This window comes from Epinephelus fuscoguttatus, linkage group LG12 (assembly GCF_011397635.1).
Source record: "Epinephelus fuscoguttatus linkage group LG12, E.fuscoguttatus.final_Chr_v1".
NCBI lineage: Eukaryota > Metazoa > Chordata > Actinopteri > Perciformes > Serranidae > Epinephelus > Epinephelus fuscoguttatus.
Window position 1 is genome coordinate 40895088 of NC_064763.1, and position 20153 is coordinate 40915240.

Below are 20153 nucleotides of genomic sequence, written 5' to 3' on the forward strand. Positions count from 1 at the left end.
AAGAGTAATGGGAGCAAAAAAATAGGGTAGGAGAGAGAATATGGCAAATTAGTTTAAATGACTTCAGCTTCTTGTCTTGCTCATATCTGTCTCAATATTGGGACAAAGTAATGACCTCTCACACTTTGAAACCAAGTGAAGAACTGCTGCCCTAAAAGTCTTTAACGATCAAGGAACAGATGCACCCAAAGTAACCTCAAGCATAACATCTGCTTTGAGAAATCAGATTTTTCTCTAATTTTGCATCACTTCTTGTAGCAGCAACATTCCTTCCATTCAGTGCTGCTCTCGTTAAGTATGTTTATATGCACTTAACCTGGTTACTGGTGCTCTGCAGTAACCTGTTTTCTTAAACACCAAGTAAACAGAGCAACCGCGTTACTGCAGTGCATGTAAATGTGCTTTCCTGGCATGACCTCATTTTTCCCACTCTGGCATATCATCTTTACTTTTCAGTTTGGCATTGGGAAGATGTCAAAGTTTTAAGGCTTCTATGCACATTTGACATCATATGAAGGGAGCCTGCTCAGTGTCCAGAATCTGATTGATGTAAAACACAGCAGCATAGGTAATAACTCACCATTTTTTGGATTTAAGTTTCGGAGGGGGATTCCTGGGAATCAGGAAGAGGGCTCTCATCGGGTGCATGTCACACAAAGCTACAAAAATAAAAGAAGATGTAGAGAGTTAGGTGTTATTAAATCCTCCTAGCCATGCTACGGCGAAACGAAGGAAAAAGGAACATCAGAATAAATTTAATGTTAGACAGAATATCATACCCTCCCACACCTGGTAGTTTGTAAATAATACAAGCCACCATTACACATATTCTTTGTGTCCTCAAACATGGTTACAGCTGCTGTTATCCAATCTTTCCCAGTGCCTCAGGCTTATTGTTACACTGAATGTAAGAGCAAGGACTGTGAGTCATTGTGTTCCCAGCGTAGGTAGGTAGCTAAACCTGACTGGTTAGCTTTACAGTTTCACAGTAAATAGGCTTTTATATGGCTGTCTTTTGGACATATGCAACGTGACTGAGACAGCCAAAGGCAACAAGAAACTTTGATTTCAGCACTTTAAGGGTTTGAACAGGAGGATCACAAGTATACTGATAATGTGTGCTTCATATAACATGCAAGCTTATACACAGTTATAATGTTAAAGCACAATCAGTGTTTATTCAGTGGGCATGCACTGTTTGTTTTCATTTTTTAAAAAGGAATGGATCACCCACTGACAGGATGCTGGCAATTTTGTCAACTTCCTGTCAGAGGAAATGATCGAGTTAAATACTGCCGTGCCATTTAGTGTTTTATTAAATACTTGGAGTGAGCTGTTCTGTTTGTTTAGGCTTTTAGCTGATCAATTGTACAGACAGTCCTAAAGCTCTGCATTTAAATGACTCCCTTTTATTTGCTGTCCTGACAGCTCTGTGTTTTCTTTAAAGTGTGAACAGACAGAAGAGGTATGGATGGTGTCTGCTCACACAGCGAGTGTACAGAATGCTCAAAAGTGTGTGAAAAAGATGCTTAATAATTCATGTGTTCAAAAACAATGTAAAAGGAAGACAATAAGCTTGTAAGGCAAATAAATACGTGCCTGTAACTGGCACAATGATGCACCTCAACAAAACAGTAACACATAAATCTGTTGTCTGTCCCATCTTACATATTGTGTAGATAAGATGGCCACAGTCCACCTGTCACACCTTTCTCAATTTCATATGCAAGACAGAAAGGAACTTCAAGGAAATGTAGGACGTTGTGTGAATAATTTATAACTACATATGTATATTTTTTTTCTACTGACATATGTATTTGGAAATTTGGTCATCAACACGGTCATTATGGCAATAAAATATAAGAAGCAAGAGAGAGGAAACAACTAAGGCTGCAACTAATGATTACTTTAATCACTGATTAATCAACTAATCAAAAAATGCACTTAATGACAAATATGCATTTTGAGTTATCCAAGATCATTATTATTAGATTATTTTTTTTGGCAACAGTACACCAAGCATAAAGTAATGAAAAATGAACTTACTAATAAACTGTCTTCCATTTATTTCTGTTGATTAAATTATGGTTTCAGCAGTACCATCTAAAAAAAAGCTAATCTAAAAACAAGATATATTTATCATTTTATTAATAATGGAAAATATACTTCAGTCATGAGCAGGGCTGAAAATTAACACCCGCCAAGAGCCAAATGTGGGTAGATTTTTCATTTGGTGACCAAATCTTGGAAGGCTATCCACCACATTGGCGGGTAAATGTTTGTACCAAAATAGTCATGTAATAAATGATACATATAATAACTATACGGGCGCTCTGTTTGTTGTGTGTCGCACATAAATTGCTCTCCGCTGCATCAAGGAACCTGTAGGCCTACTCGGAGGACGTATGTTGGCAATACGCTAAAGAAAAAAACATAACAACTCGTTTGTCATCGGTAACAAAACGATGAAGCTGGAGAACATCCGTGACCATGAACGCAGCAAGTGTCACATAGCCTGCATGACTGTGTCCCACGCTCAGTCCGAGCCTCTCCTCTCGACACCCGCCGTGACGGCACTCAAGGCCTCTCCTTTAAGCTTGTATTCAACATAATACTGTATTATCTCAATGAAAAATACTGAAACAAATGTATATGTGACAGAAAAAAGGCAATTCATTATTTTGGCTGGTAAAAAATATGCTTGGTCTGTGGATTTTTTCATCTACCAGTCCTCTTGGTCGGTGAGCCACAAAGTTAATTTTCAGCCCTGGTTATGAGACTGATGGGGTGAGTAAGTACACACTGTATAATTTACAATGGTACATCAACACCAGCTTGACTGTTGCCTGTAAGCCTTATGTCATTCCCAGTAGCAGCAACATGGTCTGCAGGAGCACTGCAGTCCTCATCAGTGGTGTGAAAAATGCTTTCAGAACATGAAAAGTTATCAAGCATCTGTTGTACAAATTTATTTCGACTAAGAAACTGGACTCAACTAAAATGTTATATTTTAAGATCCCCACCAGACATGTGTTGATAGATATGTTTATGTATATAAATACTGTGCTTGGAATAATAATGTATCCAGTTTTTTTTTTCCCCCCACATAAAAAAAAAATTAATTGCTGTTGTCCTACTTCCCTGAGATGTGCACGAGAGGCTTCAAGTTTCCACTTGGGGAGACTTAATATATTATTTTATTCAACAGAGTGAAGAAACATTTTGTAACAATACAGAGCTCATAAAACCGCAGACTCATATTGCAAGTGTTTCCTACTACTACTACTTCACAGCCAAATGTAATAATCAGTACACCAATAAGTAACGAGTGTGATTTAATTCCTGCTGCAGGTAGGGTTATAATGGTTGCATTATAACAACCACCACCTGGTCAAATGTAGCAGTATACTAGTTACTCGTGCTGATTATTATGGAATTTCTTTACCATAACGGCAATTAATTGTACAAGCATTTTAGCTGCTACTCTTAAGTGAGATTTTCTTTGCTTCTTAGTCAGGTTTGACACCAATTCTCTAGGCAGACAGATCTCACCGCAAAGCAGACCAGAGCGATCTGTGCAATCAGCCTCCACAGGCCAACTGCCAGCTCACGACTACACTACCTTGATTACAGTGAGTCAGCTGTCCATCTGAAGACACAGACAACACGGCCGGATATGCAAGACAGACTCATTCATGAGGTCTTTCAGAATGGGCTTTGAGACAACGACATATATCATGTGTTATTGAGGACATAGGAGGACATGATTTAACCAAGAACATGTAAAAAAAAAAAAAAAAAATGGATTCACTTACGAGGTGCTCCCTCTGCCATCTCAATGGCGGTGATCCCCAAGGACCAGATATCACTCTGCAAAATACACAAGGGACCAGGTTGGTCTCTATCTTCCATATGCTCTCACAGTACAGTACTCTCACACACACAAAGACAGTGCTGCGTTTACCCTGTAGTCATAGGTGGAGTCAGGGTTCTCATCACAGGCAATAACCTCAGGTGCCATCCAATAAGGTGTGCCTATGAAGGTGTTCCTACGCCCAACAGTCCGATCCAACTGAGCACTCACCCCAAAATCAACTGAATATGGACAAAGGAATCAGAGGAGGAAAGGGTGTGAGACAACGAAGGACAGCATAGACCTGCTTTTGCACTTTTGGCCCACAACTTTTAAGCGTTCAGCGTACCAAGTTTGACCTCTGCATTCTCTGTTAGCAGCACGTTCTGACCCTTGATGTCTCTGTGGATAACTTTGTGGGCGTGGAGGTGAGAAAGGCCCTGCACACAGATAAAGCAGTCAAAATTGTTCAGTGGGGAGTGACCTCTGCTGCAGACTTGTTTTGACTGGTGCGACGGTGATCTCTTACCCTTAGGATCTCTCTGCAGATGTAGGCAATCCAGTCCTCCTTTAGAGAGCTGCCCTTTGTGTTTTTCACCAGGTCGGTCACCGATCCCGCCCCACAAAACTCCATCACCAGCTGCATTCAGACACACATACTTAGTGAGCACAATTAATGAGGCATACTGCTATGAAATGATCAGGCCAGGTACAAGTGTAGGCAGACCCAAAGTTGGTCATCATGTCCTGGTGGACTCTTCTTGACGAAGGCACCGTAGTACGTGGCTATGTTGCGGTGGTGGCTGTATTTTTTCAGCATGTTGATTTCTGCTTTGATCTCCTCCTCCTCCTCTTCTGTGACATCCATCACCTTGATGGCAGCCAGCTGGCCCGTCTTCACGTGACGGCCCTGACAAGTTGGATCATCATAACAGCGGCCAGTTAAAAATGAACCTGGGACTCCATGTTTCTGAAACTTTTTGAATTTTGCCCATTAAGTGTGGCTAATTGCTTCATCACAACATTCAGCTGTTCTTATTTTAGATTTTCTTCTCCAGAGTCTAATCGTTCTGTCACAGCCACTTTAAACTTTTCAGACTGACAGCTTAAAAATTTACTGACGTAGCAGTAAACTTTATCTGCTGTAATCTGAGAAATTAATGCACAGAACATTTAACAAAGAGCCGGCACTAGAGTAGTCTTTGTAGCTGTACTCCAGCCCGCAACTCATCACACAAAGTGAAAACTTGCTGTGTTGAATGCTTCAACCTCCAAAAAAGAGTCCTACATAATTCAGATATATCATAATCATCATGTCTCACCTTGTACACCTGTCCATATGTCCCATTGCCGACTACCTCAACCAGCTCAAAGATTCCTGCTGGATCCTGTGGGAGACACGGGCAGATTCTTAAATCATCCAACATGAGCAGATACACCAGAACATTCATGTTTTCTGCCTTGGGGTGCCATATCAGCTTAACATTTTCCAAATACAAAAAGCTCCTCATTTGAGAGCAAAATTAAAAGCATCACACTCAAAGCACACCATATTTATTTTTGTTCTAGGTGGGTGATGCTTGCTTTGTTCTTTGAATCCTACACATCTGCACTTCAATGCCGACCCTATGTGGAGGTCGTATTTCATGTTGTTACACTCATGTTTCCTCAGTTAAGAGTCACCCTTAAATACTAAAAATCCTACTGAAATGCACCTGTTCGAGTAACTGCTGAAATCTGGCTTCAGTTATGTTGGCACAAAAGCTGAATTAAAAACAAAACACAGTTGAGCACAAAAAATAAAACCATGTGTTCATAATTTTACACGCAAATTTTCTGTCATTTTAATTTCACGCCTTAACAGAGACCTCAGAAACTTTAATTACAATCCTTATATATCGGAAAGATGACAAACAGTTGCATTTAGCATTATTTTCTGCTGCAACAGAAGCTGTGTCCCTCAGTTAAAGTGAGTTCAGCTACAGATCTATAGACTCAACAAAAAACGCTGTCACATAAACACACAAACAAAAGCAAAATGGCCTCTGTAGAATAGAAACCATAGATAAAAACAACCCCAATGGTTTCTACTGTGAACCAAATCCAATATTACAATTCCGTATTTCCATACAAATCATCTGAACTCAATCTTCCTTGCCACCCACTCACACATTCACCACCCACCCACAAGACTTACCGTGGAGGAAACAGACGAGCACTAAATATTGATACTAGATTAGATACAAAGATATATTGAACATGGGACATGACTTCTGGCCTTTCCCCGATTTGTTCATTTCAAATTTCAAGGCACTGAACACATATTTCACTGGCACTAATAATGAGTAGGTTGCTTTGACTTAATTATGCAACCCCAACCCCCAAGAGACAAGGGAAATGACAAGCAGTTCCACTTTCATGCAATTTCAATATGGCTTTAAGAAGATGTGTGGGTGGTTAGACTGCTGCTTTGGGTTTAGAATGTACAGCATGACCTATCCTGCTTTCATCTGTTTCCAATGATGGGTTTTCTGCCTTCAACAAGGAGGGAAAGAATTCCTTTGAGACAAGAAACATTTATGGGAAAAAAATAGCATCTATACTTATGAAAGATTTGGCAGTAAAACTGGGAAATGACCACACATTTGATGCTAATGCACATAGCTCATAAGCTGACATAAACACACCGGCCATATTTTGAAGCATGTTATGACACAAAAGAAGGGGGGGTTGTGACGTCAAGTAGGAGGCAAGAGAATGATGGTATATGGAAGAGAATAATGTAATGATAGAGTGGGTAGCAAGGCAGAGGCGGTAGCTTCACCTACGTCCAGCGCAGAGAGTGGGATGAGAGGAACGAAGTGATAGACGGGGAAGGGTACAGTTTTGTTCGAGGAGTAGCACCACTGGCACACACAGTCAAATTGTCGGTGGTAATGGGAAAAAAAAAAAAAAAAAAAAAAAGGCAAGGAAGCAGTAAAACAACAGGGTAACTGGAGGAGAAATCTGCAGTCAACCTACTTAAATCATAAAAATGGCAGCTGGATCCCATGCTGTCTTATTAATGTGTAAACTCAGTGTACTGGAACACCTCAAGGAACAATGCAATGAATTTTCCAAAATATCAACCTCGGTTCAATGGGATATAAACTCTAAAAGACACCAGTAATGGTCCATGAGGAAGTTGACCACACATTTCCTGCGGTGGCGTTAACTTAGCTGACAGAGGAAGTCTTTTTTAAAAAAAAAAAAATTAAAAAAAAAAAAAAAACCTGCCTCATCTGTGGTTACACAGCTGCAACAATAGTCACAAAACACAACTCAAACATTTGCATTTCCTGAGTAATATCATTAATGAACAATTTTCTAGTTAACTTTAAGTGTTTTTAAATGGCTTCCTAAATACTTAAATTTACTTTCTTAAATTTAACATATTAAATAGCCTGTCAACTTCTTAGCAACCTCACATAATTTCCTCCTCACAGTTAAGGATGAACAATGCATCAAGACTGCTACTGTTGCACTTTGCTACCACTATAGGCCCATTGCCAGTTAACCCTTTGTGGGCTTCATTACATCCATCTACAGTTAGAGAATATCCACACACATCAGGATTTTCACAGTTATTTTTAACTGTTTTACCTGACATTGTGAATTCATAATCACAATATGAAAGAAGGCATGGAAATGGAAGGAAAGGCAGTTGACATTTCTGAACTATTTAATATCCTAGATGTTAACTGGGGTTTACAATGAAGCTTTGTAAAGTGCAAAACCAATCCTGGTCAGATCCTTTATAGTCATATTACAGGATTATTCTTTCTCACACTTATGTAAGGTTTTTTATGCCAAGCATAGCAAGCACTGTTTGACTCCAAAAAAAATAAAATAAAATCACAAGACAAAATTTCTCATGGGTTTCATTCCCAGAGGGCTGGTATTCCTTGTTAATCAGCATCCAGAAACCCTTATCACACGATCAAAGTTTCTGTTTGACACTGAACATAAGCACAGATTTTCTAATAGTTTAAAAAGACAACTTAACAGGTGAAATTCAGCAGACACTTTTGGAGTATGGCCTTGTCACTTTGTATTTTCATAGTTCTAAAGGTCTAATGTATTGTCCCACCTGTGATCAAAACAACTGTGCAGGTGGTTTGATTTAATCCAGTGGTACTGACATCAGAACAAAGCGTTACTGCACAAATGATCTGTTTTTGCCTGTGTTCAGTGGACTACCGTTATGTAATGTCTTTCTGTACTCTGTAGCAAATTTCTAGACAAATGCTGTAATTGAGCCACTTAAAGGTTCCCTGTGGAGTTTTGTCCTCTTGTAGCGCTATGGAGCTCTTTTTGTGAGTGGGTCGTAGTTTTGTTTATCTCATCTGCATGCACAAGGACGCAAATGCATGCACATCTACAAAGGTGATGTGTTACATAGTCCTACCAATGGTTTCACACTAATCTGCTAATCAACAGGTGGCAGTAACACCCAAGATCTGCTGCAAAGCGCCGACAAAGGCAGGGAAGAAGAGAAGCTAGCTAGTCAACCAAAAATCACTTTTGCAAATGTTTTATGTGGAAGGAACTTCATGCACAAGTGACATTTCGAGCTACCATGTGCAGACTTTCTCATGTTGTTCACTACCATTCTTTTTGTCCAGCACCTGCTCTAAACAGTTTTTGCATGTGCGCGACTGCTATGTTTTTTTATATATTTTGTTGGAGCTCAAGGATACACACAATACCTTTTGATGAGTAATACTTAATGTAAAGCTTACTTTTGTATGTTTACAAGTAAACTCCACAGGACACCTCTAAATGGTCACTTAACCCAAATCACAAAACTTATCTGCGGGGGTAGCTGGCCATGTAGATTGCCTAATACAGTGGAAGTGAATGGATTTCATTTACACTGTTCAAACTCAATAGTAACTTCATTTTCCGACAATAACAACTACTGAGTGGCCAGCGCCCTACCAATAAGCAGTCGCAATATTCACACATTACTGCAATTTGCTGTACCATACCAGGCCACAAACTGCAGTGCAATTTTTCACAAAGTCAATTTGGGCCAAAATGCACGCAACAAAACACTTAGAGATTCTATTGAGACGGATATTACAATTCCCAAATTCAATCAAGTGGTTGTATGTTCATTCGAAATGTCGTAGTAATCTCAGATAATATGGGCAATGTTTTCATATTGCCATTTTATACAGGTTTATTATAAAGAGTTGGGTCCGTTCTACCAATGTGTAGGGGTTTTTAAAAGTTAGATTTAAACATTTAGCATTCAAACATTTTAAGTCTGGAAAAAGCAGTAAGACAGGACCAAACAAACCAGGATTTGGATAAACTACCCCTGATCTCCTGTTAAGCCCCATAAACCTGTGAAAGCTTCGCCAAAGTGCCACAGAGTTGCAAAGGAAACCCTTTACATTGACTTTTTACCTTAGAAATCTTTTAGAACAGCTCATATGTTCTGATATGTTTGAATTTTTAATCAGCAGCATTTTTTTGTGTGTATGTGTCTGTCTGTGAATTCCTCAACAGTTTCTGTTTTGAAAGGTGATGCAATTTCTTTTTCCCATGGAGTAACCAGTTTCACTGGTGTCAGGACCTGATACTCTCAATTGTTACATCAGGGTCTTGATGACCACAGATGCACATTGTGAGCAACCCTTTGGTCATTTTTGAGACTAAAAATGCAATCTATTATAAAAGTTAAAACTGAAGTTATCTTTAAATGTGTATGTAAGTGGGGGGGATGGAGCTGAAATCTGTATTTTCAAAAAAAGCAGTGACTGAATGTGTAAAATAGTTATTTGTAGTGCTAATAATGGTCTGTCTAACTGGGATTTACTGCCGCAACACATTTATGCAATTCTAACACTTTCTGTTTCAATAGAGAGATGCATCAAAGAGGATATCAGCAACCCCTTGTTAAATAGATCATTCATCAGATTTATTTTTTTCCCATTTGACTTAATTTCTTGTCTTTCAAAGTGTCTGTCATGTTAGAGGAGGGTGGTCAAAACAAGCCAGATAGATTTTTAAGCCTAAGGCCTTCAAGGTGGACCACTGAAAAATACAAGGGAAGCAAGTCCAGGACTTTATGGTTGCATCCCTGACAAAACTAAACCACAAAGACCAGATCCAAAATTGACAAGGATATGATAAGAGGATTTACCATTCAACTTGGGGTCACTATCATCCACATATGAAAAAAAAACACCTCCAAAACAACAATAACTGAAACAAAGGAGATCGTGTTTGTGCATTGCACATCGCATCGTCTATAATTGGTACAGAGAAAAACCAGCCCTTAACTACAGAGTAAAGCGTTTCAGCTGCTGCATGATTCCTCTGTTGTTTATTTAATTAACACACTAATAACGAAAAGTGGTAAAGCCTGGAAGTCCGCTTCTTCATTGGGTGGAGAAATCAGAAAACACCTCTGATGGGTAATCTGTGCTCCTCAAACAGCACAGTTGCCTAAAGCAATACAAGGCCAATGGATGTTTATTCCACATTAACTTTGTTGCGTGGGTGCTGAATGGTCGTGCTTGTGTCAGACGCTAACTGACACTTCAGCTCATATGACGTAACATCTAATGAGCCCGTCTGCCATAAATCCACATGAATAAAGTGCAGCACACTGATCTTGCAATAACAATACTTACCCTCAGAGCTGCGAGGTCTATGTCATCCAGGCTTCGTGTGGGGGCGTTTTCAGACATAGCTGGCGAAACTTAGAACCTTAGCTACCAAGTTAGCCAGTTATTTGACAAGAAGTACTTGGGGAAATTTGAAGTGGCTGCTGAGCCGAGATTGAAAGGCCTTATCTGTAGATTAAATATAGCAAACGAGCTGCCCGGGGTGCTGAAACTGTTGCGGAACAACACGGTAGCACTTAGATTAGCAAACACATCGCAGATAGAGCTGCCACAGACGCACCCAGCTGGCTAGCTCACGTCAACTCTGGCCGAGAGCTATAATGTTATCCGCAGTTGTTTTACAGAAATGCCGGTTGCAATATCTGGTGAGAACACAACTTGAAATAAAAGATCTCAACAAACTGTTAACGTCACCGTTAGCCGGCCATCGGTACCGATCTAACAACTGGCAGGTTTTCAATGCGATGCACCTCCACTGTTGTTGAACACCTTGCTGCGTTCATTTTGACAAGACGCCGCGTCTTCACTGCTGTGCAACATTCAGCTAACAAAATGATGCGTGTCGCGGAGAAAAACTACCACATATGTCCGCTGTGCCACAGAAACATTCCTTGTTACGCTGTTAAAGTGGGAAATGACATTAACGGCTTAGCAGCGCAGTGGTTGTTTTTAAAAGGAGAACGCAATGTCTGATGTGATGGCGTCCGGGTCCGTCCGCACCGCACCAGAACCGACTGTCAGGCTGTCAATATTAGCCTGAAATACACGTCCTCCCAGAATATCAACACAGGTGTGGAAAACAAAAAAATAACGGCTTCGTTTGAAATACGCTTCTTCAGGACTGCAGTTGTCAAACTTGTTAACACGACTTAAATCTTCCTCGAGCAGAGCGCACGTTCATTCGAACACCGAGTCAGGTGCGTGCAATCAATCAAACGGTAACTGGCTAGCTAACGTTGCTAAGCTAGTCGGCTAAAATGGTCTTTTCCAGAATAAACTTTCCTTCTTCATCCATTTTCTGTGTTGACAGTCGCGCCTAGCACTGCCAACCTTCCGGGCAGACAGACAGGCACTATTTTCTCGCCAGCCACCGTAATACTTGTAAACCGGGGCCCTCGACTCTTTAAAGTAGCGTAGCCGTCGTTCCCCAGAGTCCAAATTTTATGAACTTGTAGTTGTAGTCCAACACTACAGAGACGGTGCAGTTTCAAAAAGCGGCTAACAGCCAAACTTGTTATTTCGCCATGTTTTGCTTCCCGAGTCCTCCCTCCCACTCCCAGCCTTGTTGTAGTCCTGCGGGGCTGCACTGACGATTGGCTGCACACAACACTCCTCAAGTGTTTTCTCCTCTTGGATAGCTACGGTGCTCCATCAGGGACAAATTACCTAGGAAATTACAGTGGACCTCAACCTACGCAACTGCCTCTGTCTGCTGTGAGCAGCACAGCCGAGGTCATCCTCTGACATACCTGTCCTGCACTGACCTGCTTTATAACCTCATAGATAAGTTAAAACCCGAATAAAAATATCCTGGATAACTAAAACACACACTGCAGTATATCATATATGATCTCACCTGGTGTTTTCCTCTGTTACGCTGCCATCTTAACAGCTTTATGACTGCTATAATCATTTTTTTCCATTAAGACAGGCCTATCTTATCTTCATCAGGTCATCATGCTTGTCAGTAACGAGTGATTCACTTCCTGTGTCATGTCATAAAAAACTGAGGCTACAATATGGCAATAATTGGTGCTTTATTGAATGTTTCAGCATTTACACAGAATATGCACTTTATTCAATTTCTGTGTCAAATACTGCCCATGTTCTATAAAAGCATGTTATGTCTACAGTGTCTCCAAATTAATCTATTAAAATACATTATTTAGTCCAAGAATATACAGATAGCAAAGGATGTTATTGAAATTTACAGGAATAGAAATAGCAGTGGGTCACAGAAGATATAAATCTCACCATTAAGTACATTATCACTAAAGTTATTTTTTTTTCTTGCATAACATCACGATCTGCCTATAAATAATATCAGCAACTCGGGCTGTGGAAGGCAATTGTTGATATACCCACATCTAGACAGTAGTCTATTGTTTAAATTTTAGGGAACATAATGAATAACATTATGATTCTTTATGACATGGCATGAAATTCCATTAAAAATGTTTTTTTTTTTTCATATTTAGCCCAGGTATTTAATTATTTTTCAATGTTTATTTTTGCCTAGATTTATTTTAAGTACTTGTATATTGTATACTCATTAAAAAATCAGTACATACGTCTGCCATTTAATTTGTATAATTATTTTGACTGATAAACAATTTTTGAAATCAACTTACAGTACAAGTAGATACTGACTTTGAAATTCCATTAAAAAACAAGTTCATTGAGGAAACAAGAAGAGTAACATACCTTATGGTGAAAGTTATTCATAACTGTGCTGGAGTGATTGAGTTAAATCGTTTCTTCTCTCCCTCCCCCTGAGTGTTAGTAACTTAAACATCAGCAACTCTAAGGTAATAATCTAGACCTACAGATTTGCATCCACAGAGGTTTTCACATGGTGACTGTTAAGGGTAATAGGGATGAGTTAAAAGGACAAGTTTATATTAGTAGTATATTTCTAAAATGTATTGCTAATGCTGGCTATTATTCCAATAAAAATAAAATTCATGATAGAAAAAGGATAAGGTCACTTCTCAGTATAAATCAGACATTTCTACTGAATCTTTAAAAGAAGAGTACCCCTCAAGGCAACCATTTTGTGCTGTACAACAGAGGTAAGCAAATACCCAGCTTCTAGTGTGCAAGGGCTCATAGTGGCTTTTTAATGTCTTCCAAAGTAAAGTGTGAACAGTTCTGAAGCCAGCAATGCACCATGTCTAAACACAGATGGTTTCCTAGCCTCTCTGTGAAAGGTGCTTCATGTAGAGGCAAGGTGGCGTTCACGTGGGACACTTATCACCTGTTAGATTCACAGACACGTTTGCACTGAAACCACCTTGGTAGTGCTGTTGACTTGTGGGCTTGTCTTGAAAAGCTTATGAAGAAGCCTGTACAGTTTCACTGGCTCAGTCATAGATTCAGCATATTTTCACTTTTCAGGATGATTAACTGGATTATGGTAATATCATGCACATCAACCCATTACTCACACAAAGTCCAACGAGAACACCATGGAAAGGCAACAAATATGAAACATAAAGTCCCATTAAAAAAGCTTCATATAGACCAAATCACAATGTTTGCCAACAATAACTTCCAGGTAGAAAAGCCCCGCATCACATACATAAAATCAAACGGCGCTGAGCAGTTTGTCGGTTAGTTTTCAGCCCCCTAAAAAAGGCCAGCCTAAAAAAAAAATCAGTATAAGTTTTAGTGTCATTTTATTTAGAATAATTATTTAGAACTTTTTCCAACGGGAAACTGATGTCGTTATATCAAAGCCTCCAGACTCTACTGACAAAAACAGTAATTGTTCTTCACAGAACACTGGCGTTGCTGGGCTACTGCTGCTTTCATCAGCTGGTATTGGTATGTGAGGTTAAGCTGATCAACCAGCCTTTTAAGTGGCTAAAATACATTTTGCTGCAGCCTTGTGCACATCAGCTCATTGCTTAGCTCTTGTGCCAGTAGATTTGGTTTACTTAAGATGATAGCAAAGCAAACCAGTACATAAAATAGGCACAGTGGGAATTAATGATAGGTTTAACTATATATATTTAAGCATTACAGTTATGTCTGAAAATCACATCAGAAATAAACAAGTTTGCCAATTTTAGATTTCATCCAAAGCTAAAATCAACTGCCAGTTGTCTACACAGAAGTGATTGTTGCTGGCGCGACATCCTGATGATTCAGTCTCCACTGCCTATTGTCTGCCTCTCTTTTCTAAAAACTCTAAAAGCCTTGGACACGATACAGGTGCTTTGTCGAGGCACTGATAAAACTTGGCAAGACCATGTGTCATGTGAGAAACCTTACAACACGTAAACATTGTTTTTCCCCGAGTGTTCGATCTCAGGTTACAGTGCTTCCTTATTTTACACTCACCTTGGTCAAACTCCTTTTCTGTCAAACATGTCTTACAGCTACGGAAACATGCATCACATTTTGTTGCATAAAAGAAACTCAAGTCCTGTTTTTCTACTTAAGAAAGGCACCATCTACTGTATGTTCTGCTTGCTTTTTCCAAGTCAGTCAATGCAATAATTCAAGAGGGATGCTACATATTTGTTCAGTGCAAGACTTGCTCAATAGTAGTCACTCAGTTTCTCACGGTGCGGTAAAGGGAATCAGCTGGTTTCCAGAGAATAACTGACGTGATTTTATATGAAATAAAATCTAAAGCTCTTTGTGGTTTAAGATTAAAAATAGTACTTGGCGTTGCTTCACAGGAGCTGCACTGTGAATGAATGCCACATTATGTCACTCCTCGGTTACAGTGTTACAGCTAAAAGTAATGCGCCTAAATATATGACTGGTGAATGTCAATTAATGCAGGTTAGATATGTGAGGAATTTAATGGCACCTGGACACAAAACCATGGAAATCGCTGAAGTGGATAGTGGAAGGTTTTGTTCTGTTCTGCTGACAAAATGGTGAAATAATAATCCACTTTGGTTGTCATGGTGACTTTAAAAAAACGCAACAATTAGTGGTAAATCTACCTAACACCCTTTAATTATCTTGTCCTCCTTTTCTTTCCCTCTCACAGTTTTCCCACCTGATCACTCATCCAAAAATATTAAAACGACTTTGCTTCCACATAAACTGTCAGTCCTCTTTCAACATGTTACAGAGTATTTTCCGGTACATTGTCCTGATTTAGTAAGTTCTCCCTCTTATCAGTACTCTCCTTTCCCTGCCCTATCTAGTCTTTATTTCAGCTACAATCCAGTCATCTCTTTATATCCGTCACCATAACAACCACAAATGTTCTGACAGATTTGCTGGCACTGCAGTGAGAGGTGAAGCCTCAGAGGGAGAGAATGAGAGCGAGCGCGCGAGAGAGAAAGAGACAGAGCCACCCACCCACCCAAAAACCTTGCACCAATAAATGTACACTATGTTCCCAGATCATGTGAGATGCTTGATTTCCAATACAACCTTGCAATCCTCTCCTGACTCATACATCCGTTTGTGTGTGTTTAACACCACCGCCAGCCCTGCACTTCAGATTCAGAGACTGCCATCATGAACAGCTGGCCAGTTAAGGTTAATCGATAATAAAATCTGCATTTCACTGGTAATATTCAGACTAGCTCCTTGTCAGTCAAAAAGACAATACAAAAAACATCAATGATTCATAAAGAAATTGTGCCGGGGTGATGTATTCTCCTCACCATTGCTGTGCCAGTGCTGTAACTACTTTAGTGTACTGTGCTGAACATCAGAAACTACGGCAGCCCTTTAGCTGTTATGTAGTGGTTTGATCCACAATGAGCTGCGGTTATGTCCACAGCCATATAGGAGCCATGCCTTCTTTAGTGCTTATTGAAGGCATCAGGTACTCCTCACACAGGAACTTCAGGGGGAAGTAGACCAGCAGCCCCCGGACGGCCTTCAGCTCCTCTATGGCCTTCTCAGGGTCTGTGTCGCAGAGGCGCTCCTGGCTGGTGTACTCCTTCAGCTCCCGCATGTTGTGGACACTGTCATGGGGCAGGCATTTGAAGACCTGTTGCACACCAGCCAATGAAACCAAAGTAGAAGTGAGAAAACGGATACTTCACATTGCTACTGTACAAGTTCATGATTTATGATAACCAGTCTTTGGTTTAATCTATACCTTGTCGTAAATGGTGGCGTTCAGTTTAGCAGCTGCATTCCAGCTCAAGAAGAAGAATTCATCACTGATTGGATCATCAACATTGATACTGGGGTCTGAAGAAGCTCCAACAAGAACACTGGTGAGGGAAATATATAATAAAGGCCAAACATTCAACAAGCACAAAGCATTCAAGCAACACAAATGTTCTGTTAATGGTACAACATGCTTTAAAGCTCTTAAAGGTCCTATGTGAAGGATTTAGGGGGATATACTGGCAGAAATACAATACAATAGAATAAACATACAAATAAGAATTATCGTGGTTTCATTATGTTAGAATCAGCCTTTTATATCTACATAGGGAGCAGGCCCTCATTTATTGAGATTGCCATGTTCACCACCACGTTTCAAAGTAGCCCATAACGGACAAATCAAACACCGGCCCCAGACAGGGCCATGCGTGCCTTTGTATTGGCCACGGTAGTTATTAGCTCATCTGCAACGAGTAGCGTAATGTGAAACTGCTTTATTCAGTGTTTTTACCGCTTTAAAGGTAGGATCTGGAGGATTTTCAAACAAAACAAAATATAGACATATACAAATGAAATCCTGCTTAATCATCACCTATGGGCTTCTACTCATGTGTGGTGGTGACTCTGTTTGCAGAGCTCCTGCACTTTAACTGTATTTTGATGTTTTTGTGAGCTCCGACAGCTTCTGGGCGGAGTTTTCCCCAGCCAATGAGAGAGCGCAGGTGCCGTGCCCGAGCGTGTCCGAGCGTGCACCAGCGTGAGCCTTGCCTGAACCTCTTCTGTGAAGCTTTCTTCCATACCTCCGGGCTCCATACACCCGGGAGAGTTGAGCCTGATAGGAGGGGCTTATGGTAAAAAACCTCCTGAACGTCTGGATCTTAACTTATCAGAGTGATTGCCAACTAGTGTCGGAAATACACTGATTTTTTTTAATGTAAAACTGCTTTATTCAGTGTTTTTTACCGAAGTTAATCACTGATGAACTGTTTGTTTTGGAGAGACAGAGACCCCTGCAGAAAATTTAAAGAACAAGGAAGGAATTCTGGTTGGAAGAAGTTTCAGCTGGTTGCAATTTGCAATCCTTACACTAGATGGCACTAAATCCCTCTAGAATGGCATTTAATGGGGAGAATTACTACTTATCTAGCGAAGAACTGTCATCTCAGGTGGTCTGTGGTTTTTCAATTGTTGCTAGCTCACATTCAGTGGCCAACACTTCTTGACACATTTTACACGTCTTGATTTATGTTCCCGAGACACACTGGTTGGTGATACACTCCCTTTAAAACTGTGTTACTTCTATAGAAGAAGCTCATTTCAGGAGTTCATACTTCATTCTGACCTGAAACACTCTTTGCGCAGAGCAAGTGTGATGGGTCCTGCCTGGTACTCCTCCCCTCCCATGATGGATGGGACCCGCTCTTCATCTTCCACCAACACGGCCATCTCACTGTCTCTACTGCCCAGCATGCTGCGGTCATTGATGTTGGCTGATCCTGGAAGACAAGCGGAAAATACCAGCATTATCGATCTCTTCTTTCAGAGGCATCACTCATCAAACCAGTGTTGGACGCATGAAGCAGCTATATCAGAATGAAGTAACCTTTGACAGCGTAAATTTTCTTCAGATTGAGTTTCTCCTGTTCGGTACAGTGTAATCTGTATATCTATTGTTCAGATTTTAAATGTTACAGGTTTATTCTCTATATGATGTAAAATCTGAGAATGCGAAGCTCAAATCTGACAAATCATAGTCCGTAAAAGAAATTAAAATCGAGCAAATAAAACACTAATTCAATCATTTTCATTTATGTTTAACCATTTCAAACTAGTATAACATATAAAATATAATCCCTTAGATTGAAGTCCTGGCCATAGCTAATACATATCCTATTCATGCCTCACAATAAAGGCCATCCCATGTGTTGCGGCTTTTAATGTGAATGAGTAGGAAACGCTATATTAGCATTAGCACCAACAATACAGCTACAAATTCAACATTAGGAGAGCGAGCAGTAAACAGCGAGGTGGATATTATTGAGATAAAATTACAAATAGCAATGCAGGGTTACATGCTGCATCGTCTCCTTTGAATCTCTGGTGTGTGTGAGGGTGATTTGAACCCAGCACAGGAGTGGCGGACCCCGCCACTAAGAATGAAAACTACTGTATAGTGAGGTAATTACAGAAGGTAAATACATTACATGACTTTCTAAGGTAATGACAATAATAATTAGTATCAAAAATTAAGTTTGAATTCATTAAAATCTTTAAGATTTTTACTTAAAGGCTACTGGAATACTTAAATGACTGTCCTGATCTCAAAGCAAGAACCTCATTATTTGCATATAACATAGACACCGTGCACTTGATCTTGCTATCACTGTGTTTTAGTACACCCTTCTTAAGGAGCTCTGATTTGTAAATAATAAATGTCATCATCTTTATTATTTCTTTTTATAAACAAATGTCAATATATTTATTCACTTGCATATTTTTAATTTTTATATTTGTCAGCGTTGACAGGTGCTATTGAACTACAGCTGAAATACACTGATTAGAGCACACTGTAGTTCCATAGCTCAATGATGACTCAAGATCATAATGATGATCAGTTTGTGATCAGCTGTGGTGACTCACCAATGATATAGCAGCGGTCATCAGCAATGAGGGTCTTGCTGTGAACATAGATGAGCTCTGTGACAAGCGACTGGGAGAGCTGGGAATGTGTTCGCAGGCCGCAGAGTGTGATGTACTCTGTCCACAGGTCCTTAACTGGGGGGGGTGAGAGAACCAGAATCACATTATTCACAAGAGTAAATACAAAAATACAGTAAAGACTTAAGAGGAAATTCACATAGACCTTCAAAATTAAAGAAAAGAAGAAGTAGTCAAGGATGAAAATGGAGACTGGTGGGCAGATACCTAGTACCAGTCGCTTCAGATTAAAGGGCAACATGAAGAGAAAGAAAGAAACATGTTAGAGAGGAAACAGGAGGTATTTTGTGACGTCAAGTGGATGTTTTTGTGTCAAAATGAGAGCAGATAAGTGACAGACAACTTACCTTCACTAAGTCTTGTCAGGATGGCGTGCTCCCCACGACACATGGTTCTATGACATTAATTATCCATTATAATTACGTAATCAACAAAACAGAGAACGATACATTACACATCATAAAAATATTAATAATCTTGGCAAACAGCATGCTTCAGTGAGTTCACCTCTGGGCATAACACTGACAACAAGCTTGGAATTTTCTGATGGATGAATACAAAGTGTGAGATCTTAAAGGAATACTTCACTGCCCAAATCACCATTTACATATCAATTACTCGTTGTTACACTGACTTTTTGGGAAGAAATTTTTATTTTTGAGCATGGATTCCTCTTGCAAGAATCCAAAAATGGAGAAAATTCTCAGTGAACTGAAGTAAAAGAGAACAACAGCAAAAAACTTGTGTAATCCAAGTCTCATTTATCAAGTCGTATGCTCGGTACTTCCCAAAACGACAGCCCTTTCTGACAGGGAACTGAACCAATAGTGAAACTTCACCGTGCTCTTTTCAGAGCCAGACTCCATTGACAAAAAACATAATTTTTTCCTCATTTACTGTGTGATTTTGCTGAATCCAAATTAACCCCTTAAAACACTATAGTCACACAATAACACAAACTAACTGATCGACGCAGCGGCAGACCAGCAGCTTCAGTGTTCAGTTAAAAAAAAAGACTGTTTTCAGTCAGTAAGGATTGTTGAAGCTGTTTTTCTCTCTGTCATGGATTATGGTGACATCATTTATAT

General features: G+C 39.8%; 2 protein-coding genes across 5 annotated transcripts in view; both read right to left on the reverse strand.

The window, feature by feature from the left end:
- Nucleotides 1–11850, reverse strand: part of mink1 (misshapen-like kinase 1) — a 37227-nt gene extending 25377 nt beyond the window's left edge. For 2 of the 4 annotated variants that reach the window (XM_049593024.1, XM_049593022.1), the window contains exons 1-8: nt 10540–11850; nt 5176–5241; nt 4581–4763; nt 4383–4493; nt 4203–4293; nt 3965–4095; nt 3816–3870; nt 581–659 (exon numbers count right to left, since the gene is read on the reverse strand). In XM_049593024.1, the coding sequence (XP_049448981.1) occupies nt 581–659; nt 3816–3870; nt 3965–4095; nt 4203–4293; nt 4383–4493; nt 4581–4763; nt 5176–5241; nt 10540–10596 (773 nt within the window). In that variant the 5' untranslated portion in view covers nt 10597–11850. The remainder of the gene's footprint in view (nt 1–580; nt 660–3815; nt 3871–3964; nt 4096–4202; nt 4294–4382; nt 4494–4580; nt 4764–5175; nt 5242–10539) is intronic. The other 2 variants (XM_049593025.1, XM_049593023.1) reach the window with 1 other exon arrangement.
- Nucleotides 11851–12273: 423 nt separating this feature from the next.
- The window catches only part of pld2 (phospholipase D2), a 30480-nt gene continuing 22600 nt past the window's right edge, over nt 12274–20153 (reverse strand). The window contains exons 20-24 of the mRNA XM_049591799.1: nt 19413–19459; nt 18988–19122; nt 17690–17843; nt 16334–16451; nt 12274–16222 (exon numbers count right to left, since the gene is read on the reverse strand). Of these exons, the coding sequence (XP_049447756.1) occupies nt 15998–16222; nt 16334–16451; nt 17690–17843; nt 18988–19122; nt 19413–19459 (679 nt within the window). The 3' untranslated portion in view covers nt 12274–15997. The remainder of the gene's footprint in view (nt 16223–16333; nt 16452–17689; nt 17844–18987; nt 19123–19412; nt 19460–20153) is intronic.